Genomic DNA, 17,154 nt, shown 5'->3' with positions numbered 1-17,154 from the left:
TGTATCCTGTTATCCAGAGTCACAGCCCTGAGGGTGTGTGTCAAGAGTGAACAGGGTGGAGAGTTGTTTTTTTATTTTGTTTTGTTTTGTAAGAAGAAAAAAAAAAGAGGGAGGAGTTAAAGGGAAACCAAAGGCCTCCATGAGGCCTTGTCAGCCACAGTGAAGACTAGTGATTTTATTGTGAATGAGAAGGATGCCTTTGGAAAGTTTTAAGCAAAGAATGAATGTAATCAGACTTACTTGAAAAAAAGAAAAAAAGAGAGAGAGAGAGTCTGCTCTGTTCACATGTGACTATAGTCAGTAGAGAGGCCAGGGAGCCTTCCTAGGAGGCTGCAGAAAATGACCATGACACAAAGGACGATGGGTAACAGTGGAGCTGGTTACATCTCAGAAGTAGAGCCAGTGGGTCTGACTAAAGGGTTTAATGTGGGACATGAGAGAAAGAAAGAATAAGGAGTTCTTTTCAAGCAGTGGGAGGTAGACTTAATCCATCTACTAAGATTGGGAAAACTGGGAGAGAAGCAAGTTTGAGGTAGGGAATCTCCAGTTTGGTTCTGGATGTGTTAAGTTAGAGGAGCCTAATAGATGTTGAAGCGTGGATAGCAGAAAGGCAAGTGAAGTGGAGGAGGCTGACTGGAGATATCATCTAGAACCCAGCTTCCTGCCTTCCCACTCAATGCCATTTTCCATCCTGCCTTCTCTCTGTAATGAGTCTGTTTTCTGAATTGCTGCTTGTTTAATAATGTATTTGTAGTGCACTTAACATGAATTCATTTTTATTTCTCAAAAAATACAATCATGGATAATTTTGAAGGCAAGCCTTTTTAACATTTTTCTTAATGTTCATATGGCTTTTCTCTTAACCAAATATTTTGAATTATAGTAATGATTTTCTAATCATGGTTCAACTTCATACTCCTTAAGTGACTCTCTAGTGGTCATTAGCTATTTGTTAATGTTTCTCATATATCAGAAACCATAAGTAATTGTAATTTAAATTTTGTACTAGCCATGTCAGGTTTTTTTTTCTTTAATTTGTTTTCTCTGTACTCATTTTAATGAGGATTTTTATTTCTTAAAGTTTTATAGAACTCACCAGTGAAATTTTGAACCTAGTTCTATTTTTAGAAGGGCATTTGGCTGTTTTTCAATTTTTCCCCCCATAGTTTTTGATCTCTTTAATTTTTAACTTTCTCTTAAACCAACTATGGAAGCTTTTATTTCCCCAGAAAAATCACCTTCTTCAGCTGTATTCCTATTCCCACTTACTAACTTAGCATCATTTAAATTTATTTCTTATAATCTTTTAAATGTCCTTCTTGTCTGAAACTATTTGAAACTGTCTTGAATCTATAATTGCATGTTTGTATTCTCAGTTTATTTTGTATTTCTTCCTTTATTTCTTTAACCTCATATTGGTTAGAAAACTGAATGTGTAATTCATTTTAATTCTATTTTTATTAACAAGGCTTAACATTATAATAAATTTTCCTTTGACTGCAACTTAGACCATGTTCCATGGTTTTTTATTACATAGTTTTCTAATTGAATTTGTTGCCAGATAGTCTTCATTTGGGAGGGGTTTTTGATTTTGGTTGGGTTTTGGTTTTACTTTAGTGTTGTCTGAAGAATTTAAAAATCTTACAGGGGGTTGGAACTTCATATTTTATTCTTTTGACATTGTCTCATTGTTGAATGAATAAATTATGTGAGCCTTGAAAGATGGAGAAATGGAAAGAGCAGTCAAGAAATGATGTGAAGGTAATCCTGAAGTGTGTCCAAGCCCAGCATGGCAGTGGGAAATTGGACTAAGATGGAGACTTAGTGGTGATTGCAAGTAAAATGACTTCAATAGAGCAACTCCGGATTGTGGACTGCCATTCTTAAATGGCATAATGAACAGTTTGGATCTTATTCTGTAGAAAGCAAAGAATTTGGGGGATGAGAAGTTACCTTTTGACGCCTGTTTTCATCACCACCTTATCTTGTGATATTCGGCGTCATTATCAGTGCACTGTTTTCATGCATTTAGTCATCCCATCTGTTATCCCCCACCATCTTTCAATATAGTTGCTTATATGTTAAATGTATACTCATATGTAGCGTATAGCTCATGAAACTTGGAAATTCTTTTTAAATAGGGTAGTCATTTATTGAGGGTAGGCTAATATATATTCCAGAACTGTGCTAAAAAGTCAGGCTTCCTTTATGGCAAAGGAATGAGGTTGAATATCACTAACCCTTTCTGCTCCCTTCTCCTCCTCAAGGTCATATTGCTTATCATGCGACAGGAAGCATAATGAACATCAGCTGCCTTCTGGCAATTATTTTTAACAAAGGAAACCCTTTTTTAGCCATGCTGTAAAAAGATCAAAATATGTACACCATCAGAATTTCCTCATGCTTGCTTCTCATCTGCCTATTATAAACGTTTAAGTTTTTATTCAGATATGACCCAATTTAAGAAAACTTAATAATCAAAAATTCAGAAATAAAATATAGATAAATTAGAAGACAACTTCATTTAAGTTCCAGATACAAGTTTTATTTCAGAGTCCAGAATTCAGTCCTAAAGATGCTGTTTAAGACAGCATTAGATTATGTTAATTATTTTTCTCAAATATAAACAATATAGAGATTTAAACCAAATTATTATTTATTTTCTTCTGTTCAGTTATATTCACTTTGGAAAATGCATTAACTATTAATTATTTTTCTGTAACTAGAAAAGCCACTTCTTTAATAACACTTTTTTTTTTTTCTATTTTCAGCAAATGCCAGGAGTGAATGTAAGCTGGGATGGAGAGGGTCCAAAGCAACTGCCCTCTATTGACATTTCAGTGGCCGTGGCAACAGATAAAGGTTTAATTACACCAATCATAAAAGATGCTGCTGCTAAAGGTATACAGGAAATTGCTGACTCTGTAAAGGTATGTCTTAACAAATACTGTGCTTTCAAATTGTTAGACTGCCCTTTCAAGTAATTACTTTCCAATAAAGTCCTGACATTCTGGTTACACTGGATTTCGGGGGAGGAGATACTTCAAGTGATTCTCATTTGCCTATTAGAAACATTTAAGTTTTTATTCAGATATGACCCAATTTAAGAAAACTTAATATTCAAAAATTCAGAAATAAAATATAGATAAGTTAGAAGGTGACTTCATTTAAGTTCCAGATACAAGTTTTATTTCACAGAGTCCAGAATTCAGTCCTAAAGATGCTGTTTAGGACAGCTTTAGATTATTTAAATTTGAAATAAAGCTGAAACTACGTTTCTATGAAAGTCATCATAGCCAGACTTCAGTGTTAACAACATTCCATTCATCAAGTTTATTTTATTCATTTCCTCTTTAAAATTGAGACTTCTAAAAGTAATTAGCATTCCAGGCAAGGTACTTTATTTTTCTATATCTTGAAAAGCAGTTTTCTTTTTTAGCTTCAATATGGAGGAATCTGATTTCACTAAAAATCTTGTTGAATAAGCAGAAATACAGGCAGTTGGCCAGCCTTTACAGCCTCAGTAATTTGCAAGGGTATTTCTTGGCAGAAGTATCATAGGACTTTGAAGTGTTTATATTGAAATCTTCAGGTTCATTTGAGTAAGTGATGTATTTCATTTTTCCATCTACCAAGGACCTATTGTATGTTTAGTGGTGAAACAAGTTATAAGGTGAATAAAAGACAGAAGACTTACTTGGTGAACTGTTAGTATAAATGTGTAGGACTATTTACCCAAAATAAGTGAATGGAAGTTAGTTTGGTTTTAAATGCATACCCCTAAATGTTGAGCTCACTTGAATTTTAGACTCAGATGTAATTAAAAATGAACTTAGTGTAGTTGACATTTTAAGATGTTTTTTCCTCCTTGGAAGATTTGCAGAGTATATTTGCATAGATGAAAAATACAACTTTTTCTTAATTGAAGGATGATACAAATTTATCCAAGTCAAAAGTCACTGATTTACTGAGACATCATACAGTAATCTGCCCTTATCCACTGGGGATGCATTCCAAAATCCCCAGTGGATGCCTGAAACGACCCTAAATATGCTGGGTTTTTTTCCTTTACCTACTTACCCATGATGAAGTTTAATTTATAAATTAGGCACAGTAAGAGATCAACAACTAATAATGAAGTAGAATAATTATAATAGTACATTATAATAAAATTGCCAGTATCATTATTCTTGCCCCCTCGGGCCACCATTTTTCAGTAAAATAAGAATTATTTGAATATAAGCACTGTGATTCTAGCACAGTTGATTTAGTACCAAGACAGGCTGAGTGACTGGTGGGCAAGCAGCTGTATTTAGTGTGGATACACTGGACAACGGGATGATTCATGTCCTGGGCAGGTTGGTTGGTTCAAGATTTTATCCTGCTACTCAGAGCAGCAGGCAATTTAAAACCTACTGTTTATGCCTGAAATTTTCCATTTAATGGTTGTAGACTGAGGTTGACCATGGGTAACTAACTGAAGCTGTGGAAAAGTGAATCAGTAGACACAAGGTCTATTATACATGCCTTTATCAAAGGTTTTTAGTAGCACTGAGAACACATGCATTTCAGTGTTGTCGTGAAGTCCAAGTGAGATTAAGTGTTGAGATTACATGTGAAGTGTAAGGTACTATTTAAACGTTAGTTACCAACCTTAACCGTAGACCTAGAGTTTTATTTTTTATATTCATTAAATTTTAAAAATTAACCATTAGGGTATAGTTTCTTTGATTCCTGACAATTCAGCAATTTTCCTGTGGTAATACATAGAACAGTTATGGTAGCATTCTCTTTCCTCGAGTCCTGAAACAGCCACGTTTTAGAGATAGTGAGGCCCTAGAGCAGACCTCAGCTGGGCCTGCCAGCAGTGGGAAGGCAGTCAGAACCTTTGGAAGGTGATGGTCCCTGGTAGTCCTTGAGCACTTCCTGGCACTTGGCACTGCTAAGGCTTGCCAAGCTTTGGTGCATCTCTGTGCTTTCCATTCTACCTGCTTCTTTCCCACTCTCCTGTCTGTGATCAACATTCCACCCTTGATCCTCTGATGCACCAGGCATTGGGCCAAGTATTTCATATAATCCTGTTAGCCCAGGGTGATGTAGTGGTAGAAGTGAGGATTTATTTAAACCCAGGCAGTTTGATCCTAAATCTCATCATCACTTCTATGCCAAACTACCTCTCTCCTCCTCACTGTTTACTTTCATTTTGATTTATTTACTTTCCTAACTCCACTTCTTTGTCGCCACCTTTTCTTTCTCCCGCTCCTGGTTACCAAATAATTGGATTCTATTGGTCCACCACACGTACAATCTTCTATGGACCACTCTTGCTGGTCGTGTCTCATGCCAGACCTGTGGATCACGTGGTACAAAGCATAACGACTTTTATGGATATAAGCATCATTGGTTGCATTCAGGAGTGAAAAAGCTTGGAGCCACCCTAAAGCTTTTCGTGAGAAACAGGCTCCTTGCTTGGTATATCGGCATAGTAGTTCTTTAGTGTACAGAGGCATGTGTACACGAGTACATGTAAGAGAGAGAGAGAGAAACCTCTGATTTTTTTTCCAAAATTAGCTTCTTGCTGAAATGGTTTAGAAGATAAAAACATGATTTAAAAAAGAAAAAACCTTGGGTGGTATTGTTTGTCTTACTTTTTTAACTGTGGCTTCAAAACTGTTTTATATATTTTTCACAAAGATAATGTTCATTTAGCTGTTGTGAATTAGCAAGCATTAAAAAGCATTTGTCCAGCAATTAGAAACCAAGAGCATATGTTTATTAATATGTGTGTGTGTCTGTTTATATGTATGCTTGTGTCTGTTTTTATGTATGAATTGAGTATATATTAGAAACCTTCAGAGAGAGAGAGAGAGAATGTGTGTGTGTGTGTGTGTGTGCGTCCTTCATATCCGATAAAGATTTTGATTTAGTCCAAATCAAGCAAAATTATATTGGAATCTGTCCTGCTTTGCAGAAAACAGCATCTGTCTAGGTATCCAAGTATAGCTGTATTTTTTCTTTTGGTAATAAATGCACTCTCTTATGCTTCAGGTATTCTTATATTTTGACCCTACTCTCCAAAACAGACAATAAAGGCTCACTTTTAGAGTGTCATTTTTACTTGGTTGGAATCATGTCACCATTTCTACATCAAGCTTCATACTGTGGTTTGTTAAAAAGTGCAATATTTATGTATTTGAACAGACAAAATTCAGAATGGTTTTAATTCTACAAATAAAATCTGCTTCAGACCAGATAGAACAATATGCCTAATTCAATATTAATATAGTATTAGTAATCTTGCTTAAAGAATCCTAAAGGTATTTATTTGTACAGTGAATAATTATAATAATGGCAACTGGCATTACTGTGTCAACTTTCTTGTAGCCTTTTATATAAACTCTTTTCAGTCATCTTTAAAACCACTCTACCAAGAACATAATGATAATTTATCAAGTCAGTGAAGTTACTGATAAGGAAAAAAAGTGAAGTAATGTGTCCATGATCTTATCTATTGAAAGATAGAGCAGGTAGTTGGACCCCGTAGATTGGGTGACAGGCTGTGCTCCCCAGCAGCTTTGTTACTGCTCGTTTAGTAATTACACAGCCGTGTTTGTCTGTCATAGTCGGATCATTATCCTTCCAGAATCCGTAGTATGTCCTCTCAAGAAAGTATTCGATAAATAGTTCCCAGACTTCTGGAAATAAACACGTCAAGACTGTCTGAAGAATCAGACAGTTATAGACCAAATGCAATGTAATTGCTGACTCAGTGCACAAAGGACTACAGCTTTTGGTATTCTCTCAGAATTTGGGATACATGACTGGGGCAAAAAAAGATGAGAAAGGAGAGACCTGAGTTCAGAGAATAGTCTCCCAAAGAAGTAGTGAAGACTCAGCAGGAATGTGAGGCTGTGGCCTTTGCAGCAGGCAGTGGACAAGAAAACCTGCAATGAAGAGAACAAAGCATGCTCTACCTGACAGGGCAGGAGCAGACTTTTTGAGGGGACTGTCGGATCATGGACAGGTGGAGCTCTGGACTCTTGTTAGTGACACAGACCTCCTGTACGCATTTTTCCTTATTATCATTTGACTGACTACTTTTCATCAGATGCCACTTTATAAGTCTTGCTATAGCTTCCATACTTTAGTAGCCCTTAACTTATCCCATTATTCCGTTAGCTTATTGGTCTTTGAAATTGTCTTGTTTATTTATTTGCTGACCTTTCTGTGTGCCCTACTGTCTTGTTAACTGTCTTGTTCATTGCCATCTATCCAATCCTAGACAGACTATTTTTTTTCTTTACCATTTTTTGAGGCATTTCATGTATGTCTGTATGTAGATAGCTTGGAATAGTAGTTTCTCAGTGAACTTATTTTTAAATTTTTTTTCAATAAAAACATTTATTGATAATTTTTGAAGTGTTTGTAGAGCTGTAGACGCTTCATTAAAGACACCTGTGCTAAATATTCACTTTTTAACCATCAGTAATTAATTGTAAGGATGTCAGTGTAGGTGCCAACCAAGTTCAACTGTGTAATTCCCTTAGTACAATAGTATTAAGCCCTAGATCCCATGCTATGCTTAATTCTTCATTAATTGTAAGAGTTTTTAAAGGCAGAGACAAAGTTTACCTCATAAGGACCCAATGAATTTTTCTGAATGAATCAGCAAAGCTTATGAAATATCTAGAAACATTTGTTAGGCCTGTTCAGGTAACGCACTTTGGTTTTAAGTTCGCATTGCCAGGAGATCCCAGTTAGAATTGCAAATTTTCAGAATCAGCAATTCTCATCAGACTTTATATGTATTCTAGTTTCTCATTCGAGTTCATAGACAAACATATCCTGCTGGTAGTTTGTCTACAGAGATTTTTTTAAAGATATAACATGTTTATTTGAATCTATTTCATATGATGAAATTTATTTATTTATTCCATCCTGGTAATTCATTAGGATCTGTTTGAGATCATCTGCCTTTAAAAAACAATGTCTTTCAAAGTTCATGTGGTATGTGTTTGTTCAAATCATGTGCATTACTATATTGCTTAAAGGCAAAAAAATAATACATTTGTAAATTGTACTGTTTCTGATATTCCAAAGACTATACAAGTCAAAGCTTATCTTCATTTTCACTTTAAATTCATATAGTTTTATCAGTAGCTATATCCAAATAGTATACATTTATAATTGTTTCAGTTGACAATAAGTTAAAATAGTGTGTTGATCACTTTTGTACTTAAGTTGTCTGTGACTTAGAATTAAATAGTTCTCAACTATGATTGTAATAGTGTCTTTGTTGGCTGTGTATTACATAAGTACAAAGTATTACATAAGCCCCAAATTTATTTCATCTACCAAATGACTGACTTTACTTTTTTTCTACCCTTCCTCTCATAAATAAATTACTAATTTTTGTGTATGACGACTCAACCTCTGTTCCTTGCTTTTGAAGCATTGAGAAATAAAGATTAACAGAACTGTTGTTAATTTAAAGTGCAAGTGAGAGAAAATTTTAACTAGTTCCTAAATGCCAATGTCATCTGGCACTTCCTTCTCAGTTTTTAGAAATCAGTATAAAAAGAGCAGTGTGAAACTAGGATGTCTTTATATTCCTTGTGGCAGTATAAACTGGATTGGTTCATTTAAGCAGTGTTTCAGCTGTGGTGTCCAGAAATAAAAAAGGCGTTCTCCAGGCACTGTAATTCCACTTCTGAAAATTTATCTGGACTAGTTCAGAAGAAACCAATGAACCAAATTATAACACTGGGAAAATGATTAAGTAAATTTTGGCAGATGCGTTTTTTAGAATTTTTGTCTTACAAGAAAAAGAGTTATAGGCAAAATAGAAAATTTCTTTGGATATATAGAAGATACTGAAACATTATGCATATTATTGATGCACAGGGTTAGTCCAACATTTGAAAAATTTTTAAGGACTTGCTGGACTTCAGCTTGTTGGGTTATCTGTAACTTGTTTGTTCTTAAAATTGTATTAGAGAAAATTATAGATCTAACATCTTTAAAAGTTAAGTTCGGACATATCAGGTCAGAATGTAGCCTGTACAAATATTTCAAGTGACATGATTAAATGTATAACATTTTTTGTTGTCATGCTTCATTTGTATTTTTCTCAGGCATTATCAAAGAAAGCAAGAGATGGAAAATTGTTACCTGAAGAATACCAAGGAGGATCTTTTAGGTAAGATTTAAATCCTTAATTATCAGTAGCATCAAAGAAATAGATATAACTTATGAAGTCCATGTCAACCTGTTTTATTTATATGAAACATTTTTTAATTTAAGCAAAATATCACATAACTTATTTAGATAACAGAATATATAAAATATTTTTTAGACTAGTTATGCTTTCCCGTTAAAGTTATAGGAACCCATTAGTGTTGAAGGAAGCATTCTTTTGAATGGACAGTGACCAGCACAAAATGACATTCAGGTTCTTAAACTTTTATTTTAAATGAATTTATGAATATGATTGATTTATAAACTTCAGAAGTTTTCTTTCTACTTATGATCTCTATTTTTGTTATTATCAACTATATTTTTAAGTATCACATACAGTAAAGTGCACTGAGCATACCATGAGTATTTTACAAAGTGAAGAAACTTAAATAATGACCCAAAGAAAGGTAGAGAACATCACTAATATCCTAGAGGCTTCCTTTTATTCTTCCTAATCATCACCCCTCTCAAAGGTAACCACTCTACTTATTTTGATCTTTATGTACATACTGTATATTCTTTATTGCCTGATTTTTTTTTCACTCATCACTAATGTCTAATTCACCAAATGTCATGTGAAGCAGCCATTTATTCAGTTTTGCAGAATATAACCTTCTGTTGTATGAAAGTGCCAAGTATCCATTTTACTCGGTATTGTGTCATTTCCAGATTGGTACATTGGAAATAATGATACTGTAGATGTTCTTCCTACTGTATTATGGTGAATATATGACATTTTTGCTTTATAGACACAGTATAGACCTAAAGGTAGAATTCTTGAATTAAAAGCTCTAATAGATACTGCCAAATAATTTTCCAAAATGGCTATACAGATTTACACTTCCTTCAGTAGTGCATGAGAATTCCCAGTGCTCTATGTTCTTGCCAACATTTTAATGTTAGCTTATAAATTTTAATGATTCTTGGAGGGTATAGTGGTGCTCTTTTTGGTCAGGGAAATTTCAGTTAATAATGTTGAGTACTTTTGCATTTCTCAGCCATTTGGGTATTTGGTAACTCATCAGATAAAGTACCTGTTGAAGTCTTGCATCCAGATTTAAAAATTATTTGTAGGAGTTATTGTTATTTCCAGATTCACAGGCCTTTGTGTAGAGGTACTAATTCAAGTGCCTTTTCCCATTGTGACTTGCTTTTTGTCTTTCTTGGTGATTTTTTTTTTTTTTTTTTTTTTTTAATGAACAGAAGTGCTGAATTTTAATGATTTCTATTTATCAAGGTTTCTTTTTTTTTTTTTTTTTTTTTTTTTTTTTTTTTTTTTTTTTAATGGCACTTGGCATTATTTGTTTTGTTGGGAATTTTTTGCCTGACCAATAGTCATGAAATTAATTCTTCTAAGTTGTCATTATGAAGCAATCTATCTTTACTTTTCACATGTAGATCATAGTCCATCTGAAATTGGATTTTTTTACATGGTAATGAAGAAATCAGGGTTTTCTTTTTCCCTCCATATGGATATTAATTGAACCCAGCATCATTTATTGAAATAGTTTCTCCTCCATAGCATTGAGAAGGTGACCATGTATGTATTAATATGTTTCTGTTTTCTATGTTCTATCTTCTTCTCCATTGTCCTATTTTCTATCTCTTGCTCAGTTATAGCTAAGCTATAATAACTTTGGTATATATTAAGGAAAATCTTCCACATTTTTTTCAAAGATTATCTTTTCTAGCTTTTTATATTCCAAATAAATTTTAAAATCAACTTGACATATTTTATACATACACACAACACACACACACATACACATTCTGCACCCTCTGGTATTTTGATTGCATTAACTCTTTTGAATGACTTGAGGAAAATTATCATCTTCCAAGTATTGAGTCCTGTTGAACTCTCTGATTTCTTTCAGTTATGTTTTATAATTTTCTTTGTAGAGGTCTCATGTATGTTTTTTTCATTACATTTATTTCTTGGTGTTTGGTATTCAATACCATTATAAATGGTACTGTTTTTCAGTTTATTTGTCTAATCGCAGTAACTTGTTTATAATTATATGACTTTTTATCTAGTGACTTAAATTCACTTATTAATAATTTATCCATAGAGCCTCCAATTTTCCATGTACATAATCAACTGAATAATAGCAATTCTTACTCTTTTTTATAGTACTTACTCCTTTTCTTTCTTTTTCTTTCCATAGTTCACTGCCTAGGACCTCCAGTCCAACGCTGAATGTTTGATAATAGATATAATGTTTATGTGTGTGCTTATACATATTCTTTAGTCTTTGAGTAGCTTGGTAGAAGGTTCAGTAGCACAGTACTGTTTTTTAGTAAAGTAAAAAGATAATGCTTCAGGGAGAACATACTTTGACCGCGGACACACCACCTTCTGCTGCTTTTTCCCTCTCTAGTATTTCCAACCTGGGGATGTTCGGCATCGATGAATTCACTGCAGTGATCAACCCTCCACAGGCCTGCATTCTGGCTGTTGGGAGATTCCGACCTGTGCTCAAGCTCACCGAGGATGAAGAGGGGAATGCCAGACTGCAGCAGCACCAGCTCATAACGGTCACAATGTCAAGTGACAGTCGAGTGGTTGATGACGAACTGGCTACCAAGTTCCTTGAAAGTTTTAAAGCAAACCTAGAGAATCCTATCCGACTTGCCTAGTCCTCTAAGTCAAGAGGCTAATTGAGTAGCTGTTACCAAGTAAACAATTAAGTATTTAAGTATGAAGGAAAGGAAACATTTATTTATTTAAGGGGAAAGCATTTGACTCAAGTTGTCTTCATTTTCAATTTGGGTTTATTATTATAGAAATAAGTGAAGATAAACTGTAACTAATAAAGGAAAGAGAACATTTGCTTAGCCAGATCCATTTTTAACCTCTGGTGCTGTACAGAAGGGATATTAAACTAGGTAAAAAATCAGATTTTACATTTGGCTCATTTGAACATTTTGGAATATTTTAGAATGTACAATATGTTGTAAATGCAAATATAACAGTCTACCTTAACTGTGTTGAAGTTAGAAGTAGTCTTCAAAGAGATTTCAAAGAGAATTAGCAGTGGGACCTCTTTTTTACAAACACTGCTGTAGATATACTTGAACAATTTAATATGTACAGAAGTTTATTCTGGATAGTAGTAAATAAATGAGGATCACACTGTATCAGGGGTTGTGGCAACATTATTAAATTTTTTATGTATATAAAGCCATATATGTTTTAGCCATATATGTTTCTATCCGTTTTATTTTTCACTTCTGTAACACTGTGAACTTTTGAGAAGATAAAAGAAAAATGAAAAAAGAGAAACTAAAAAAGTTGTTTGGTTCAATGAAAAACCTTTCTTTATTTAAACTACTTCATAAGTAAGTGCTCACCTTCATCCTGAGTTGAGATATATTTGAATAAATTGTTATCTCTCCTACCAAACACTTTAAGTTAGTGTTGATTTAAACATAAATGTTGTTTCTTAGTGCATTTTAATCAAGTTTGTATTGTGCAATAAAATATGAGAATATAAAAATTTCTATTTTACTCTGAACGTTAGGACATAGAAGTTTAACTAAAACCTGGAAGTAGATTAGTAAGTTCTCTAGCACATCTTAAAAAGGATTTTCTACAGGAGGAAAGAAGGAATTTAAATAATATAATATTAGAAAGTAACTGATAAGGAATGTAAAACTTTGGAAGGAGTAGAACAGAAGACTCAAGCAGCAAAACAGATGACTTACAAATGTTAGAAGAACTCTGATTTGGCAACTCTGCTATACCGGTGAAATAACTGTATTTAAAAAATTGGATAGTAACGAATGGTAATTTAATTCACCAGTCACATAAAGGTTTCCACTAGTATCGGCTGTCATAAATCACCAGAAGAAAGACTGCATGATACAAGTTGTATTAGGTATGACATGATGAGCTATAAGCCCTAACAAAAGAGCCTTCTAAAATAATTACTGCCTCAATGTATCAATTGCTAAGAAGATGCTTAATTTACTCATTTTTAATAGCCATTTTTTTAACAATAGGCTTTAAAAGTCATAATTAACATTCTGAAATTTGTAATCAAATGCAATTTTCAAAATAACTTTTATAAATTACATTATTTCAAGTTCAGTTTTTGTTGTTGTTGTTGTTTGGTTTAGTTCATTTTTTTTGTTGGTACTGGGGATTTAACCTAGGGGTGCTTTACCATTGAGCCACATCCCCATCTCTTTTTGTGTTTTATTTGTGTTTTGTTTGTTTATTTTTTATTTTGAGTCAAGGTCTTGTCAAGTTGCTGAGGCCAGCCTTGACCTTGCAATCATCTTGTCTTAGCCTCCTGAGTTGTTGTACCACTGCACCTGGCCCCAAGGTCCGTTTTTGTTGAAATTATTTGGAGGGTCCCCCCGCTGGTTGTTTTGAACATTGGAGCATACATAAACCTTGCCTTGGAGTTCTCGTTTCCATGGACTAATGTCCATAGACAGTAGTGTACCATTTCCCTGTAGATGAAATGGGTGTTGATACCCGCCTAAACCTGCCTTGTAGAACTGCTGTAAACTGCACACATGTGTAGTATCAATTGAAGATATTTTGATTCTTTGTAGACATCCCACCTGGGCTGTTCATGTAACACTTCTTGTGGTTTGAATTTTCAGCTTTTACTACAAACGCTTATTCATTCTTACTACAAATATTTTGTCAAATATTTCTATAGAGATAAGGTTTGTATAGGAAATTGTCATTTCTGAAAAGAATTTGATTACAGTGTAAGATCAAAGAATAATGCTGACTTGAGAAAAGAATTTGGTATACTTTTGAACTGTATGTGCATCAACAGGCCCCTGCTACATTATACTGATTTATTTCTAGTAGATAGATGTCATATAGAAAGGATAGAAAAATGGAATGCTGTAACTGGTCTTGTTTCTTATTTAAACAGGAAATGACTAAAATCTTTCTAAGGAAAAAGCCGCACACATTCCAGTTAACACTTAAGCATGAAAATACCTAAGAATGTTGGGATTTATAAGTCAAAATGACTCTGCTTCTCCCTAACTGCAATTTCTAGTTAATATTTACAGACAGTCTATTCATTGTTTTATACTAGATTAAAAACATGTGAATCCTGCTAATGAGACTTTTATTTGAAACATGACCAAGACATTTATATATACCAGTAGAAGTTATTTTATATAAAATGTCCAATGCAACCTCTTTTTAGAATTTTTTCCTTTTTTAGACTTTGGGCTTAATTTCACAATAAATTGTATAGACCAGCCATGTGGCTGTTATGTGGAAAGCCTTGTTTTCTAATCTTTCATTGACAGATAGGTGGTGCTGTGAGTTAATGTATTATAGTGAGAGTACAGGAGAGGAGTTCAAATGGCACTTAAATCTTGGTTTCCAAGGAAAATCTGTCCTCTTTACACATTGCATCCTGATGGACTTTGTCTCAGGTAAAGCAAAATGAAAGAACCAAGTATGCTGTAGGTAAGAATTAACCATTAATTTAAACGTGGTGTTTTTAATGGGAAACTCTGAATTTTTGAAGAAGGAGGTAACAATGCAGAATTACTTTTAAAGATTCATCTGGCCCTATATGCAATGTATGTAAAAATGGGAAAATTCCTGTCAGCAGGAATCTTCTGGAAGTTTTTGCTCCAGTGAAAGCACTCACTCCTTGGGATCTGCTCTAGGTCAGTGTCTTTAAAGAGGGATGTTGTGGGGTGCTTTGAACACGTGGCTGGGTGTGTTTGATCAGACATTCAGCAACAATGGCGTCCTTTCCCATCCAAAGCACAGTCCCCCTTGGCTCACTTTTGCCAATATCAAAAAGTAAGACTGATAAGTTACATATAGCAAATGGTATATTTCAGAAGACATTTAAATTTTTTTTGTAATTGGAAAAAGCAATAGTTTTTCAATGAAGTCATTTTAAATAGTGTTATGTTTTTTAAATTTTTTTTCTAGTGTCCATTGGTGTTGGGAGATGGAAACAGGGCTGGAGGGACATGTGATTTGTGTACTATTATAATATTGAAGATACCATTTAATTGAAATTGTAAGGTAGTGTACGGATGTACTTTGAAATATGATTATGAACCTGTTTCACTAGCAGCCTTTTTTGTTTCTTTGATCATAAAAAGTTTCACATTCCACTTGTTATCATTGCCTCAGCATCAATCTCTTAAGGAATGGTGTGTATCAGGCTGTTACAGGATGGTAATGAATTGTCGTCAGTCCCAATGGAACTACTTACTGGTAGTTAGTACATACTTTACTTCCCAAGTTTGTATACTTATAAACTGAGAAGTAGTTTAAACCTAATTTCAGCTTTATAAATTGCTGTGCTTTTGGCATAAAACTATCTCTGTTTCCATATTTTTACCTATAAAATGAGGAAACAAGGAAAAATCATTGTACTGGTAGCTTATCCTGTTTAATTTCTTCCATTCTATGTGGGAGGTGTATTCTGTTTTGCAACAATATACCTCCGTAGAATCTCAGAGATTACACATACATACCCAGAGGGTACACAGAAGGGCCAAAGCTCAGAGGTGCCACAGCTGGAGTTTGAACTCAGTTTTGTGGTGCAAAAGGTCAAGCTTTCCGTATTGCAAAATAAGAGATTTCTAAGCTGATACTGCAGGTGAGATGGTTCTACTGAAAGGCCTGTTCTTCAGTGATAACACTAGTGTGTTTATTACATGACCATACCTTCATATTTTCTCTGTCATGGTTCTTTTTCTGATAAAAGTGTGCAGAAAATACTGAGGAATTTTTTTGTTGTTTTTATTGTAAACAACTACTGATAACCTGAAATGCTAAACTTAAGTGCTTTGACTCATGTTTCTAATGGAAGATTTAGAAAAATTAAAGAAAAAAAAATTTAGGGGTTTAGTGCCTGTAAGGATAAGTATATAAAACATTTTACTTTACCTTTTGTAAATAGTTTTGAATCTTGTCCAAGTTCAAAGCCAAAGTTAACTTAGCTTTTATTTCAGTGATTCCAGGCTTCTGTAAGTTAAGTCAGTTAAGTCAGCATCCACTCAATCAGGACCAATGGGTGATGGCAGAGAAGTTCATTCGGTTGCCCAGGCCAGATTTGTCCCTATCACCAAGCCAGTCTCCAGGACTCAGTGTGCCTCAGCTGGTGGACTGGCTTGCTGAGGGAAGCAGGACTGAGGGTGGAGTCTGGAGCACGTGGTGTCTATGTTGGGAACATGGGAAGGTGGTCCTCAGCCGACTGGAGCCGCCATTCCAGACTCACAGCAGGGCCAAATCATTCCTGGATGTTCTACAGCTGCTGACCAGCCATGCAGCAGCAGAACTATCGATGTCTCTCAAGTGTCTTTCACTGAGGAAGCTGAGTAATGGGCTTCTGTAAAGGAGAAATGGTTTTTAAAGTGGCATTTATTATGGTAGAGCTGGCCTCACAGGGTATCTTTCAATCTGAGACAGTGAATTAGTAACTGCTAGCACAAGAGGTCGACAACCTGGGAAGTAAAATGTAATTTCACAATTTAGAATAAGAACAAATGTTCAGACAGTTTGAATAGCAGATCGTGTTAGAACCTTTGTAGGTAGAAATCTGTCCAGTTATAGGAATTATTCGGAAAATATTGTCACTCCATGTAAAATAAAATACCTGATTTGCTGGAAGAGACATTTAAGTAAAATGTTGAAAGCCATTATTCATTAAACAGTTGTGAACACCTATTGTGCATAGCTGAGAGCCCTTAACTGCAATCAGCTTAAACCATAGGGATATTTATGTGCCTGAATACAATTCAACAAGAGAGAGAGACTTCACAGAGCAGGTGACATTTTAACCAGGTTTTAAATTGCTCTTATAACCAACTCCCCTCTTTTTTTGTTTTTCGGTCTGATTTCACTAACCAAAATTTTGTTACCCAAATACACAAGCTCACCAGTTCATTTCTAAGACCTTGACTCAG

At 34.4% G+C, this 17,154-nt stretch overlaps 1 protein-coding gene across 1 annotated transcript in view; it reads left to right on the top strand.

Moving 5' to 3' along the window:
* The window catches only part of PDHX (pyruvate dehydrogenase complex component X), a 78,308-nt gene extending 62,861 nt beyond the window's left edge, over positions 1–15,447 (top strand). Inside the window, exons 9-11 of the mRNA XM_079104675.1 lie at positions 2,772–2,930; positions 9,135–9,199; positions 11,616–15,447. Coding sequence (XP_078960801.1) covers positions 2,772–2,930; positions 9,135–9,199; positions 11,616–11,874 — 483 coding nt within the window. The 3' untranslated portion in view covers positions 11,875–15,447. The remainder of the gene's footprint in view (positions 1–2,771; positions 2,931–9,134; positions 9,200–11,615) is intronic.
* The last annotated feature ends 1,707 nt before the right edge of the window (positions 15,448–17,154 follow it).

The sequence above is a fragment of the Sciurus vulgaris genome (genome assembly GCF_902686455.1).
Source record: "Sciurus vulgaris genome assembly, chromosome: 11".
Classification (NCBI taxonomy): domain Eukaryota; kingdom Metazoa; phylum Chordata; class Mammalia; order Rodentia; family Sciuridae; genus Sciurus; species Sciurus vulgaris.
The sequence above is the reverse complement of the archived record's forward strand: the minus strand, read 5'-3'. Positions and strand labels throughout refer to the sequence as shown.